The sequence below is a fragment of the Eurypyga helias genome, unplaced genomic scaffold, assembly GCF_000690775.1.
Source record: "Eurypyga helias isolate BGI_N326 unplaced genomic scaffold, ASM69077v1 scaffold1073, whole genome shotgun sequence".
NCBI classification, from domain to species: domain Eukaryota; kingdom Metazoa; phylum Chordata; class Aves; order Eurypygiformes; family Eurypygidae; genus Eurypyga; species Eurypyga helias.
The window spans coordinates 79,341-95,447 of record NW_010240321.1 but is presented as its reverse complement, the minus strand read 5'-3'; the positions used below and the strand labels follow the sequence as shown (position 1 = coordinate 95,447).

Below are 16,107 nucleotides of genomic sequence, written 5' to 3'. Positions count from 1 at the left end.
ACAAAAACAATGATCAAAGCTATGGACAACTTCCAATCAAGCAGGCTGTTGCTCTTCCAACCTGAAGAAGAAACCATGTAGGTGGAGTGAAGACATCTACAAAATCACAACTGTGGAGGCCAGGCAGGAACTAGGAACCATTCAGTGAAGCTGTTTTGAGCCATGTCCAGAGCAAACAAAAGGACACAGAGGAACAGGGACCTACAGAACCCTCTGTAAAAGGACAAGTCTTATACAAAGTTTTTACACAGTATTAACAATGGACAAGTATGCAGAGAAGAGGTTATTACATCCATAAAACATGAGAGGCTGAAAAAACGTTATATATATAATCTTATTATATTTTGAAGACTCATTCTCACGAATTTCACTTAACCTACCCATGGCAAGAATCAGTAGACAAATTGTCTGAGTTCTGTAAACAATGTACGATTTATCAGGACACTAGTTAAATATACAGTAATCACTTTCAAGCAATATTCCACTTGAAGTGTTGCAAAAGCAGGAAATGTTAAAGGGATTATGTGAATTAGTTAAAATTAAGTCCATTCAGAAACCCTATTGTAATGCCTTGAATATGATCATATGTTCAAGACTAAGATTGCAAATACTCAGAACAATGAGGAAGATAAAATAACTTTCTCAAAAGTAGAGTTTTGTGCACACTAGTTGTGCTTTACCATAATGTGAGAGAAATTAATTCCAACACAAAGAAATCTTGATTCTATTTCCACTACCAGTAAAATATGTCATAGTTCAATTGGTATGTTATTAAATAAACGTTGATTTCTGTAGCCTTTATATTGGTGCAATGCTTTCATCGCTCAAGCTACCCCGCTGTGTTATTCTGCGCCCTATACACATGTAACAAAGATCCTGCGCACAATTTGCACAGTACTGATGCAGTAAGGCACAAAGGAAGAAAGCTGTCTACAGAAACACAGAAAACAGTAACTTTATTTAATTTATTCCATCTTTATGATATTAATAGTTCAAGGAAACCAATGACATTACTGACCACAAAACAAGTTATCCTCTAAAAGTAAACCAAAATGAAGCCTGATTTCCTACTGATGTGTGGAGGATCCCTAATTGCTAATCAAAATTGAGCTGAAGCACAGCATTTTCTTTAACATAACTATTATGGTCTCTACCTGTTATCTAGTTCCTTATTTTCATTAAATATGTAGAACCTTAATCCGTGACCTCTATTGTTCTATCAGCTGTGGTTGAAACGGTCCAATAGGTTTAAAAGCTGCTTCTGCATTATAGGAGGCTCCTTCAGCACACAGACATTCCCAAATACACTCATGGCCACAGGAAACACGATCAGATCAACCCCATTCTCTCAAATGAAGCTAAGGTAAGATGGGTTGGGATCCCAATTTAATCCTGTGCACTGATGCAGAAGTTAGACTTTTTAGTATCTGTCAGATACACTTCTGCAAAACAGCAGAGTACAGAGGTAATGACCCAGGTAATGTTCAGCAGCAATGCACTGTTACATTAAACTGGTAAGACTAGCGTACTTGATTTCAATAATACAGAAACATTATACAATTAAAATGCAGGTGTTCTTGAAATGTTTTCCAAAAAAGCTGATCAAGTCCAATAAAAAGTTACCTGCATTAAAAAAAAACATATATTGAGAAATTCCTTAATCCTGCAACACACTATTTTCTTCAAAATCAACATTAATTATACACCAATCACTAAAGTGCACATTGCTCTTACCTTGAACTAGATCTTGACTTCACATCTTCCTTTGCTGTCCTTTCACTACGAGCATCTTCACTGTTGTCCAGCTTTTTCTCACATTGTTGTTTTCTCTTCTCCCACTTCTTCTGCTGGTTTGAGATGCTTTCTGCTTCTCCTTGAGACTCATTTTCTGCTCCTACCTGTGAACCTGAGGAATGTGCCAGGCACTTAGAGGAGATTGGCAGTTTTGGCTCTTCTCTGCTAAAGTCTCTTTCTGCTAACAAAGTGGAAGTTTCAGGTTTTAATGTTTCCTGTGCAGGGACTGAATTGTCCAAGTTATCTACATGGTCCATTTCCTTAGACTTTATTAATGTGTACGAAGCATTTACAACACCTCCTGCAGAATGTTTAGTCTTTAAACCTTCAACGCTGTCCTCCCTGCTGTCTTCACAGCTGCCACAACACACACAGGAATTAATTAGACAGTTTGTGGCAGCTATGCTGAGTTTATGGGATTCATCCTCCTCCTCATTTGCTAATGGATTAGCAGATCCAGGAACACAACTAATAGCTGCTTCTGGAGTGGTTACTGGGGATTCTGAGCTAGAGGGAGATTTAGGATTGAATATTACAGTAGCAGATATTTTCATTCCTCCTGTCCTGTGAGCTATCACTTCTGCCATTTCTGCATCATCAGCATAGGCATCCCAGCCATTGAGGTATAACTGTGAGTCTGGACCTTCTAGACAGCTGCATGAATTCTGGACTGAAATGCCAGACATCTGTTTGCTATCTTCAATATTGTTATTATTGCTTAAGTCACTTTCAGCATCTTTTAAAAGCAAAGTTTCCTCAGTCTGATGGCCATTCTCATACAGCAAAGCATCTCTATATTGCAGGTTCTGTTCTGAATCGTGGCAAGGGTTATTCACCCAAGCAAGAGTATCACTTACTGAATCCAACCCAGCAAGAGCTTCTCCTGCTCCATCTAGGTCATCCATAAAAAACACTCTGTCCTCTTCATCAGTTAAATTGTCAAGATGGTGTCTTGTTGGTGAAGCTTCTGTGCTAGAACTATTTCTTAGGCTAGGTCTGTGAGCTGGAGACTGACAGATGCTTGGAGGGGAAAGCAGCGAAGACATTTCATCTCCGACTCTGTGTACCATTCTGTTCAGCTGTTCCAGCTCCTGTTCATCATACTGCATAGAACAAGCCAGCTCAGCCTCTGTGTTTTCAGCTTTTGCTGAAAGCTCCTTAGCAGGCAAAGTTGCAGTTATGCCTGGTGTAATGACAGAAGGTACTTCAGGATCCGGTCTGACAGGAAAATCAACATCTTGAGAGATGCAGAGGTTACGTTCCAGTGTGTGCAGTTCATCCTCAGTTAATGTCTGAAGTAGATCCCTGAAAATTAAAAATATACATATCATCACTTGGCATTTACAATCATAGGAAGCACTGATGTTAGATTTCAGAAAAAGCTTTTACTGGTAGTACAGAAATCCAGAACCTGGGGACACAGGGTACTTTCAGCTGCGTAACTCAAAGTGCATTTGGCATTCGTATTCAGAACATGTGATTGCTGATGCTTGAATTTGAGATTACTCATGCAAATACAGGGTACCAAATTACTTACATCCTTGCAATGAACCTCCAAAATAAATCAGAACACAGGCAAAAAAGGATCTTCCCCTCCCCAGCTAGCTATAGTGAAAGTGTTACCCACAATAAGATATGTTTTGTCATTTAATTTTTTTTAATTCACAAATTTTACTTGGATTAGCAAACCGATTACCCATCCTTCTTACTAGATTATGAAAATTCTTCTGCAAAAGAGTATTGCACAAGTTTCACACCATGACACTGTCAGATAATTAATTAAAAATAGTAATATCACTTATGCAACACTAAAGTCTTGGAAGCCTTTTCACTGAAACAGGGATGGGAATTTGGCATTCTGCAGCCTCAAACATGTAATAGTCATCGTGGAGTTAAGTTTCTGCATGATGTTAACAATCAGGCAGGCATAAAAGCAAACATTTAGATATTTACTAAACTATGTTTTGTAGCGATATGCAGCATCTTCAGTGTTCGATGAAATGACAGAACTGCTATCAACATTTTCAAAGACCAACAAGTGTTTGATTTACCTCTTCTTTTAAATCATGGTTTTATACAAGAGTTTAAAGACCCCACAAAAAGTTTTAAGCCTATGGAAGAACATTGCACCATTGTAATCTCCTCTTTTCACTTGTTTCCACATTCTCTAATACAGAAGTTGTCATTTCTTCAAATGATTCCATAAAAATCACTAAATCTGTGAATCTGAAGTTTGAAAATTCTTCCAGACATAAATGAGACAGAAAGGGAAATGGGCACTGTTTAACTAAAAGACTGGGCAATTTTTATTTAACCCACTTAGAGAACTATAAACCAATTGTGTTATCTGGCACACTGGATCATTTTAAAATACCTACACATTCATTTCTTTTGTCTAAACAGTACATAATTATACCACCTCATTACTCAGACCTTTTATTTGAACAGCTAACAGTGTCTGTAAAAGATTAAGCACTTCAACATCACCCTAAAAACAAACTGACCAACAACAGTTTAAGTTTTAAAGTCAACACAAATGTAGCTATATTAATATTGTTTTAAAAAGAACTATATAAATATAAACTATAAAAACATAGAATAACATGGGTTTTGCCACAAGGTTTTGTATTATGGATTTTCAGTTTTTCAGTTTTTACAGGAATGCTGTGATGTAGGATTTTATAAGCAGAAACAAAGTAATATGGGGGTTTAGAAGCAGTTGGGTTTTTGATTTTTAAAAAAAGAGAGTAAGCACACAAATGGAACAGTGAAGGGTTTAAGCTTATTGCTCATCTATGCAAAGTTATTAAAATCAGAAGATATTATGGACCCAGCCTGGCCCAGAAAAGTAGTGAAGCTCATGCCTGATAACAGATTCTCAGTAATAGCATAAACATAGAATGGTTTGGGTTGGAAGGGACCTTAAAGATCATCTAGTTCCAACCCCCCTGCCATGGGCAGGGACACCTTCCACTAGACCAGGTTGCTCAAAGCCTCATCCAGCCTGGCCTTGAACACTTCCAGGGATGGGGCATCCACAGTTTCTCTGGGCAACCCGTTCCAGGGCCTCACCACCCTCTCTGGGAAGAACTTCTTCCTGATATCCAATCTAAATCTCCCTGTTTTCAATTTAAACCTGTTATCCCTTGGCCTGTCACTACAGGCCCTTGTAAAAAGTTGTGACTCGTCCCGCATCCTCCCCCAAACATTCTTGTAGGTCTCCTTCAGGTACTGGAAGGCTGCAATAAGGTCTCCCCGGAGCCTTCTCTTCTCCAGGCTGAACAAGCCCAACTGTCTTGGCCTTGAAAAGGCTAAGAACAGGACATAGTGATCTCTGCTGAGTGCATCCTACTGGCTTCCAGCAGCCTGCAGCTCAGGGATTTCCAAACCAAGGTGGCATCTTTGTGTTCAATAATCCTCAGTGAACTTTTCTTGCATGGATGAAAATGTGCATGCCAGGAATTGATCAACGGACAACTGCTTAAACATCAGCTATGCTTCTCCGTACACCACAAAGCACACCTCAAAGCATATGCGATGAGAGTTAGCAACTTGTTCAAAACGAGCCTACACCAGCAACATTCAAAGGAATCTGCTTTCCATCCAAGCTCATGAACATAACTGGGCATGAAATGGGCGCAGGGAAAAACTAAGATTGAATCTTTGACTTTCAACATCTTGTCAGTGGTTTTATTCAGTGTCCAGAACATTGCATGGCAGTGCCTGGGATTCCTGGATGTTTGGTCACCCAGAGCTGCTCTGCTTCCTCTCTGAAGGCACAGAGAGCCTGACTACTCAGTCCTACCCGATAAAGGTTTCATGTAGGCACAGTAAAGTAAGTGCTAGAAATAGGTATTTTCTTTATGCTGTCTAGCTTCATTGGCTTGAGTCATGAACTCTGTTTCTGCCAATAAGAACACCTCAAAATTTAAGAACAATTGTGCACAGTTTTGAAGTAAATAAAGCTTTATTTAAAAAAAAAAATCAATTAAAATAGCTGACTGTCCTTGTGTCTTTTGAGGTGAGTCCCATCCATGCTGCCTTGCAAGAAGTGCTATACATTATCAGCTGGGTTACGCGTGGGTGGTAGTCCACCAGCCCAGCTATTTTAGTAGAGAAATAAACCTGCTTTAAATTCAAAGAAAATATGCTCATTTTCCCAATTCAAACACCAGAAATTTTTCTATCAGCAAATACTGCTTGTTCTAAAAGAGGTCCAGACAGTTATCTTCACTTCTCTGCATTAAAAAAAAAAAAACAAAAACACCAAAAAAAACACCAAAAAAACCCCAAAACCCCCAGCAAAACAGCCCTATACACACTGGGCTGTTTTAAGTACAAGTTTACTTGGAGGGTGACAAATGTTTCATCAACAGTTATCTTTTTGACACTGCATGTAAGATCATACAGCATTCACTGCCAACATTAGGAACACAGCATGTTTTAAAATGCTTAGGTAGATATTGAGAATAAAATCCATGTCACCCAGTATATGGAAAAAAAAAGTTAAATCTCACTGCTGAAAGTTTAAAACTAAAGATCAGGCATCATTATTAAACCATAAAGTTTAATTAAGCTGTAGCTACTTCCACAGTTCATTTCCTTGCTGCTGAAGCATCTGTAACTTGTCAATGGATCCAAGCAAGTGTGTGTTCATATGGAAATTTCTCCCTCTGCTTTCATTATTCAAGAAGCCTCAGGTAAAGAGAGCTGCTGCAATCCACCCTGACACAGAGGCTTTAGAAAGCACTGAGTTTAAAAAAGGTGCATGTTGAGGTTTTACCTGTTTTTACTCTTTGTGATGTAGTATCATAGGAAGGCAACCTAGCCTTGGAAAATCAAGGAACATTTTCTTGCAGTGGCTACTGCCACTGATGGAAAAAAACAACACAAGTTCTTAAGACATATTTGGGTTGTTACAAGCAGTAGTAGAAATTTACTCTACCTGTGCAAAACCAATAACATATTTTACTCTACTTGCCAATATCCAGGGTGCAGAAATTACTTCTTAAAAGACCTGAGGCCAGATGTCCATTTAAAGACATATTTGGCTAAATAGAGGACACGGCCACAAAAACCTAAGCACACTGATCTCTCATGTTCTCCAAGTCTCCTTCATTAACTTTACTCCTATTCTAACTAGAATTTTAAATTGTCTGTTTTCAGAGAACAGGATGTTGTAATTGCCAGTCTGTGCTTCATCCTCTGAACGTGTTCATGGTCTGAACAGAGCATAAACAGCTGTCCATGCAGCTGCCACAGTAAGAATATGATACAGGTACAGGGAGGCAATTTGCACCCTCCTGCTTCCACAGTCCTGAGCTGAGTTCAGCACACCGAGGTCGGCAGATCTGCTCTCACCCAAACACTGAGAAACCAACGCAGATATATAGCAGATATCACTGCTACTCCTTTACTGCAAAAGTTTTACATCAAGTCTAAGTTTCAGACACAGCCGTCTTAGAAAATTTTACCAGTTTTGCCCCAATCACTGCGCACACTTTAAAAGCATATGTTTCACACCCCCTCCCACCCCATTCTTTAACACACTGACAACACATATACTGCATCTGATTTCTAGCCTGCGATACAGAAAGGTTTCTGTGTACTTAAAATGGTATGATCCTCTGATTCTGCACCACTTGGTCTCCAATCTGCTTGATTCTGCAACACCAAAATCCATAGGGACCCTGCCATCAACTGCAATGGCCCAAAAGAAGCACCAGGCAAGTAGAGGGCTCTGAGAAAAGGGCAGATTTCAGAAGCACTGAAAAACCCCAAGTTTGCTCACCTCTAAAAATCTTCATATAGCAGCCTCAAATGTATATATAATACAGGTAATATTTTATCAGAAGAAAGTTCAGCGTCATAGGCATCTACATTAAATATCTGTGCATATACCAGATGATACACTTTGTATACTTACTAGGTAGGTTACAGTCGTTTGGCAGAAATGGTTCAAATGTCCTAGTTCAAAGGAACAGAGATAACACTACTATATAATTATGCATGGGTATACCAATGCTGATGTTTTGCATCTAAAATAAAAATCAACCCTAAGCACCTGACTTAGGTATTAAAACATTCTACATTATTGTTTGCTGCTCAATCTTAACAAAAAACAAACAAGAACCCTTATTGCTTTTGCTCAGAGACTCTCCACAATCTCTATTGTTTTCAAAGCTGCTAACCACCAACAAAATAGCAAAAATTTTCCTAGCTAATAGATATTTTTCTCTGCTAATCCTAATTATGTAGATCCACACAAATACAGTGATTATCACTGCCTTCAACAGAAAAGAAGTTTTAGGAGAATACATGTTAAAAATTACCTGTAATTCTACAAAATAATCAGCTGTGTATTTGGTGGTGTTCTGTGAATTAAAATATTTAGCTGGCTACAAAGTTATAGAACTTTATGGAGAAATTTACTGGGATGTGATCATATTCTGCAGTTAGGTGTTGTTCCATACTCCTACAACTGCAATACATACAAAACAGTTGCAATACAAGATGCAACTATTTTAACAGAAGACTACTTGAATCCACTTTCATACTTTAACTATTGATGATGGAGACTGGAGGAAGACTCCTGGAAAAAAATGCTCCCTTTTTACTCAAATCTCTCATTCAACCTTCCCTCACAGGTTTCTGTGAGCATTCTCACTGAAGAGGAATTGCCTGATGAGTTAAAAAAAATCTGTGATAACAACCACCACCACAAAAATCTAGACAGCTTAGGTGTTTTTTAAACGAAGTCATTTAATTACCCTGCATGAACAGCACACTTCGTCGTATCTCAATCTTATTTTCCTTCAATGTATTTTTCATCCAAGAACACTACTATGGGATCTTTCTTAGCCCAGTTCTTTCAAATGTTCAAGTTCCTTGAAATTCCTTCAATTCAGAGACTGCCAGAGATAAAATTTCACATTACTTGAGTAAATTTTTGCTATCTCACTAAGAGTGCCTTCCAAACTGTGCCTGCTAGACAACTAAAGTGACATTTCTTAATGCTCACTTGATATAACAAAATAAGTGTCTTAAAGTATATCAATTTTTTTCAAGAACTAATCTGAAAGTCTTCATTTTTTGCAGTTGGCATTGAAAATTGTAGTTATTGAACAAACAAGCATTTTACTAATGTGTTTTCAACCCAGACATTAAGTTCAAAGTAACTGAAAATCAAATGGACTAAGCAATAAACTGACTTCATTGATTTTCATTTTCTGTGTTGTGAAATATAAGGAGTAAGCAGAAAACCGAGATTATGAGAAGTATATTAGATTTTAAATATTCTTTTGGCTTTATTCAGCCAGTGGAACGCTGGTGAAAATTTCTGATAGCCATGTATTACAAACAAGGTACTTTAATGTAATCTTCACAGACTTTTTAAGCCTCAGTACCATTAAAGCTGTTTGCTCCCCCCACCCCTCCCCTTAAGTTTTGCTCCTCAATTCATGTTTTTGTTCTTTACTCAGTGTTCTATAAAGCCATAATCACTCAACTCCAGCCCCCCAACCCCCATATTTAAATTTTCCAATTTTATTTTTGACATTTCAACATGAATATCATTTATGTACTTAAAAATAAAACTACAGCACTTCTAGAGAGAAATACTAGCAAATCTTCATGGGACACAAAAGGAGGTGGTCTGGATATTCATAAAAGCTAAATTCAGAAATAGGCTCCCTTCTGAACCACCCCTTGCAGAGCTTGCCCTCTCCCTCAGGGGATGCCTCAGCTCTAAGGGGTGAGGGGAGATTTGTCTGTAGAAGCTTACCTACGTGAAAACTGCTCTTACATCAAACCATCATCATGACATACAGGGAAGTCACCAAGCATGTGAAAACTAGACACAGGAAAGAAAAACTTCGGCCAAAATTATCTCTAGGGATTTCTAGGAACAAAATTTGCAGTTGGCATGTAAATTTGAATTCTAAGAAAATAATACGGCTTATGGATTTAAAAACCTGAGGTTTAACACCCAGATAAAATACATTAATGGTGAACAGAAAAAAAACTGACTATAAAGATGCCTTAAAGATACAGCTTCACTTCTCCAAAGTAACAGATCAGTCTTCTAAAGATCTCAACTAAGAAAAAAATATTTTAGTGCCCTTTATACTGAAGTTGAGCCAAAGCCCACATATCCAATGGTTATCAAGACAGAAGCACAGGAAAAAGATGTACATATAAGAAGATCCATCCTGTAAAAAACCAGATCCACAATATGAAAACTCAGTAAGTCATTTCTATTAGATTAAGGACGATTTTAGTATTGCATCATAACATGCTAAGAAAATATAATAAGGCTAGTTAAACAGGAACATTGATGCTAATTAGAAACAGGATCTTCCAAAAATAAACTGCAACTTTAGTATTTCAGGCATCTTCCAACCATAAGGAAAATCTGAAATGTAATAAAATCATATATAAAAAAAAGAAACTATCACAGGGAGAAGCAAAGTTTGAAAACTCCAATGAAATGAGAAAGTATGTTTAGTTATTTCATGGGTATATGAAGCAGATGAGAGGAAAATGCAGTTAATGGTTAACATAGCAAACAGAAGCACTTTTCTAGCATTTATGTGCATTTTTTAGGACTCTGACTTTCACTTCAGAAAAGCAGCAGTTACAACCATCTTTTATTACTTGCCTTATTTTTCTTAGCAAAGTGTGGAAAGGTCTGAATAGTTCAGACATATCTTCTGGTTTATGGTCCAAGTTTAATGGTCCCTCGGAGTAGACAACAAGGCCACTGCAATTCAAACACATGCATGAATACACACAGAAATGAAAATTCCATTACACAAAGCAACTACTGGATAAGGAGTCAGAAAGGCAATTGTATATAAACACTAGAACTACACTCAAGTTACAAATTATCTTATTTTTGTCTTATTCACCAACAATCAGGATTAAATGCTGTTTAAAGCAATAGGTTAAAAGATTCCCTTTCCCTCTGTCCACTTCACCTTAAACATGGGAGAAAAAGCAGGGAAAGCATAAGGGGAAGAACATTGATTTCATTACTGAGTCTGACCCCAAAAAAATAAACTGGGGCAAGTCCACTGACCTAAGAGATTGCAAATAGCTTTTTCTTTCCAATATACATAACTGCTAGGTAAGATAGTTGACTCCTGAGCGCCTATTTTTCTACCTCTAAGATAAATACCATCTGGTATTAACATGTGGTAAAAAAGAAAACACATTTGCTAAGTCACATAAAACACATTTTGACAACACCATGCTTCTATAAAACTCATCTCTTGTAGAAATTTCCCTGGAAAGAGGTCAATTTATGGTCCTGAAAGCCTCCGTGTACTTCACTGTAGACATCTCAATAGTTCCTCCTGACTGTATCACTACTGCCCAAAACCTGTCTGTGTGTTAGAGATAAAACAAAATTCACTTCTTTCACCCTATTCCGCTGCATCATACCATGCTGTCTGAAAGTGGATGCCACCCACACTAGGCACCACTGTTTAAACCCCTTTACTAGTCTGCCTACTGCAAAAACGACGTGTGCTTCTCAAAGGCAAATGGATCAGGCATTCTCACACTCAAGATAACACCCAGGCCGTTTTTCCCCTCCTGCCCTTACAATCAGTCTTCAGGTATGTTCCCAGTCCCCAAGGTATTTCAAAGGTATCTTCCTTTTCTTACACCCAAGTTACAAGTTGCTTCAGAGAGCTTTCTAGCTACTCTGCATCCAAATCACCCAGAGTAATGGGGACCCTCGGATGACCACCAGAACCATTCATGTCGTTTGCTCACCAGCTGTTCCCTAGCAAGCACCCTGTGTGACCACCGAAGGCTCGCAGACACAGCAGCAAGGCGGATGGCATCAGTTACACGAAATATCACAAAAAGGACCTCTTACACTCTGTTACCATCTGGGAAATACTGCTCCTTCTTCTGTTTACAGACCCAGAGTGTGGCTCCTGCCCTGGCACCAGAATAGTACTGTGCTCTCTCACCACGTTGGAAAACGGCTCTCCAGAAGTTCAGAATTCTCAAGGTAACAAATGTTCCAAGAAATCCTACTCTTAAACTTACCAACACTGCTCTGGGGACTTGGGCTTTTGAGGGCAGGAACAGGGAAAGGGGAGAAGTGGGGAGGGAAGTAAAAGTTGCTCCTTTTACAAGTCACTTCTTTTGGCAGTTTAAGACCAATTATCCTGTTACCAAGGTTACATACTTTCCTTTTTTTCTAATCTTTCTGAGCTTCAACTAGCAGGCTGCCACAAAGCAAAATAGTTACCTATGACTCATGTACTAATGCTCTGCCTAAATAAGTGTTACTTTGCTGAGTGGAAGCTTGAGGCTGCTCTCACCACACTCATAAATGATCCAAAAATCAACATTCCTTTGGCAATTTCCAGGTATAGCTTTCTATAGGGTTTAACTATCAGAAGAATTGGAAAAAAAAAAAGGAAGAGGGCTAGACAACTCCAGAAAAACCAATTATGAAATGGCCTCTGCATATATGACCTTTGAAAGCGTTCTGAATCCAAGCCTGAATATAGTTGTACCATGGAAAGAATTAAAAAATTGGAAGAAAGTGTGTCTTAATATTTCCTACTAGGTTCAAAGTTCACTGGCACCAGTTAACATGCTAGCCAACGTCACCCTGTATACCATGTATGGTAACGTGATGTCTGAATGGAAAGCTTACTCTGAAGAGTAATTTTTGTGTATTACTTGAAGCTGTGCTATCAGTAGACTGAAGGGATCCAGCACTTAATGCTCCAGACTCATCCTTCTCACTAAGACACAGAGCAAGAGCATGGCAACTTTGAGCTGCACCTGTCTTGCATTTAAAGGCTGCTCCTTTCACCATCCAAATAAAAGGCTTGCATCTCTTTCAGACAACACTATGTCTGGATGCTGCTGTTTTTCTGTGGAATTTCACATGGCAGTGATTTATTTTCAAATCACCAGATACTACAGAGCAGTTAAACTTTGTCTTCTCCCTTTATGTTCTTTGTAATTTGGGATTGACATGGTGTATTTTCCAGAGAGCCCCTGTTTTTTCAGTTACTGCATACTTCTTCATTGTGTCTTCCAGCAGCTTCAAACCAAGTTCTCACATTCCCGTTGTCTTTTCATAATCAGATTATTACTGTTACTATTTTTAGTATGACAGTTACGGACAATATCTTATTTAACAGGAACAATGGGCCACAGGGATTTCCTGAGGAGAAGCACATTACACTCGGGATTTGAGGTTTCTTATTTCCCTCAATTATACTACTTATATTAGCTAACTTTAAACCACTCAGAATGGTAAAATATTAAAAAATATGCTGCCTTTACTCCAGAGAAACTGCGGTCTTAAGTCATGAAGACTCATTAGGAAAAAATGCATTCAATATTGCAAAAACTGTATGAAGAAAAAATGTGTTTTAATTTAGTTGTCTTGACTGGTCAATATAAGGCACAAATCTAAATGCAAGTTATTTTCCCTGAAAAAGATTTAAGTTTAACTCCGTGGTCATGATGCAGTTGGTCATGACAATTCCTTTTGAACCTAGAGTCATTAAGAAAAATACACAATTCCTACTGCAAATTTTTAGTTGTCATGACTTGTACCTTTAGGTCATATTATTTTGAGTGACATAAAATATGTGTTTTCAAAAAATATTTGACAATGTGACAGTCTACAGCCTGACGTTCTTAACTTTGTAATTTCTTTCTGGAGGATGACTGATCAATTGTTCCAGGCTCTTGCCTTCTACATTTAGAGTTCTACCTCTCTCCATGTTTTCTTCTTGATATTCTACATGAAACTGGTAATGATTAAAACCAACAACAACAAATAAAAAACTAAGACAAGCCTCCTTTTTTGATTTTTTTTTAAGAAAGTTCAAGCAAACTCAACTGAAAGAAAATCTGCCAGAATTCTGAACAAATTCACTGAAATTTTCAATAAACCTTTAAGTGAGAAAGTGAAGAGTAGTTACAAAAACTACTTACCATACAATGGCTAATCTTGGAATTGTAAACATTAAAGCTGGCTCATAGTCATCTATCATATCTTGAGTGAGGTATCCAAGCCTTAAGGCTCTAAGCAGAAAAATAAAATCATTTAGTAACGCTCGAAGAACACATTTCAAAAGGAAAAACTTTGAAAAAATAGTTCGAAAGCAGACCAAGTTGATAGTATGTACAAAACCAGTTTATGAGTTAAAATCTCAATCGCTATGTATATAACTGACTGCTGTAGTCTCTGCTCGAAAGAATGCTAATACAAGGAAAATAAAATTTTTAAATGCTTAAAGCTTTTATAGCCATCCAACCAAAATAATTTTTATGCCACTTTCCCTTTTTATTTACTATTTCTTGCCAAGCTTCAGCTTGTTACCGAAAATCACCAGCACTTAGCATTTTTCAGCTAAGAGAAACTTTTAAAGTAATAGGGGAAAGCACTTGGTTTCATTTTCAAGTAACACTTACTACAATCTTCTAGGTCAACTCCCCTTAAACTAATTCCCCTTAAACCAAACCCCATAAGCCCACAGTTCAATACAGCCATTATTCTTGAAGTCTAAGGATTTAATATCTGGGGGACACTTCATTGTCCTCTAATAAACTTTATCAGTATCTTAAGCCCCTTTCAGACTAAAGCCCAATTTGTTTGGGCTTTTCACTTGGCTATATTTTCCAAGTTCCTTCACAATTTCTTAATTTCCTCATACGTTTCATAACTTCCTCAAATTTCTTCTACCATGTGTCGGTACCAGCACGTAAGATAACGCTCAAACTGCACACTAGTCCCACTGAGACCTGACAGGTGCTGAAAAAAACAGAATTAACTTTTTGGTATTTATTCCTTGTCAATGCTTATTTTGCCAATACTGCTGGTGGTGAACAAGAACGCAACCACAAAGCAAGCACTGCTTCATACTAATGGTAGAAAAACCCACCATTGTGTGGCCCGCTTTCACCCCCTGTTCTTTTCTACAGTCCACTGCCAGATTATCCAAAGCTGCAAGTGAGAAACCACCTTTTTCCTTTCAAAGGCAAATATGTGCATATGTAGTAGCTCTCCAACTGATGGAAGAGAATTCCTCCTGCTTGTTGTGACCATTTTGAGTCATAATCCTGTCCTTTAAAGCACTTGAAACACCTCTGATCATGGTGGTTTCTATGAGTTGTGGCAGTGTTCTCTGTGCTCCTTCATTCCTCAAATGAAAGTATCAACCCCAGCAGACTCACGTCCTACTTCACAAGTTGTCCTAATATGACAGTAAAACCAAGACTTATTCCAAGTGCGTTTTACAGACAATTGGTCTTTTAATTTTACCCAGACCACACTTCATTAGTTTTCTTTTGAGAACAATGTTGCAATGCTCAGAACTTCACTAAAATTGGGTACTTCACATGCTGTTCCCCTCTACTGCCCACCTGCCTGGCTAGTTACTCTGTCACAGGGAAAAACAAAAACACAAAAGAAAGTTGTTCAACACAGTACATACCAAACAAGTTCATAATTTTATTTTCACCTTATACTCCTGAGATTATAAATTGCTAGATGGTTGGATTTGGCTGGGGTTTGTTTGTTTGTTAGGTGGTGGTGGTGTTTTTTTTAATCACCTCTTCATACATACAGGGTCAAGCTTAAGATTTTAAGGAGTCTTTACAAGTTCTTTATGATAATCACTAGATGATTCGGAACATCTCCCCATGTATTCTTGCATGAAATATCATTAAGTTTTGATGCCTTAAATGGATTAAGCTCCTGTAAATACTTAGTCTTCATTTGCACATCTATACCTAAGCATACCAACACCACTGTTATTCCTGTATTATTAACTTATAGGTTTGGTTTTTTTTTTTGGTCTAGAAGCCAAAAAAGCATAGGCTTGTGCCTAGCAAGCATGCTTAATGCTTTTTAACTTTGTACTTGGATACTTACTAGAAAAGCAAAATACCTGGTGTTTTACAATGCTTCTTAAAGACTACAGTTAAAGTACTTCTACAAAAGCTCAGACAAAGTAAACACAGAAATGAAAAGCCAGTACTTAACTGAAATGCTTACCTCTCCACAGTTTCACAGAAAAGTACTATTACCTCTTGCTGTACATAATACTCTTTTGGAGACTTCACTGGTACCATGGCTGACACATAACTACAAAGATAATAAAATAGTATGCTATTATATTTCATGATTTAACACATCAGATTATAAAGAAAAATAAGCTTAGGACCAATCATCTCAGAAACATAACCTTTCCTATACCTTTCTGTATTTATTTTGACAGCAATCCCTATGAAAATTGTACAGTGTAAAAATCTACAAGAAAT

At 37.8% G+C, this 16,107-nt stretch overlaps 1 protein-coding gene across 1 annotated transcript in view; it reads right to left on the bottom strand.

The window, feature by feature from the left end:
• ZFYVE28 (zinc finger, FYVE domain containing 28) overlaps positions 1-16,107 on the bottom strand; it is a 47,573-nt gene that overhangs the window by 7,738 nt on the left and 23,728 nt on the right. Inside the window, exons 4-7 of the mRNA XM_010148393.1 lie at positions 15,842-15,931; positions 13,777-13,866; positions 10,454-10,555; positions 1,735-3,099 (exon numbers count right to left, since the gene is read on the bottom strand). Coding sequence (XP_010146695.1) covers positions 1,735-3,099; positions 10,454-10,555; positions 13,777-13,866; positions 15,842-15,931 — 1,647 coding nt within the window. The remainder of the gene's footprint in view (positions 1-1,734; positions 3,100-10,453; positions 10,556-13,776; positions 13,867-15,841; positions 15,932-16,107) is intronic.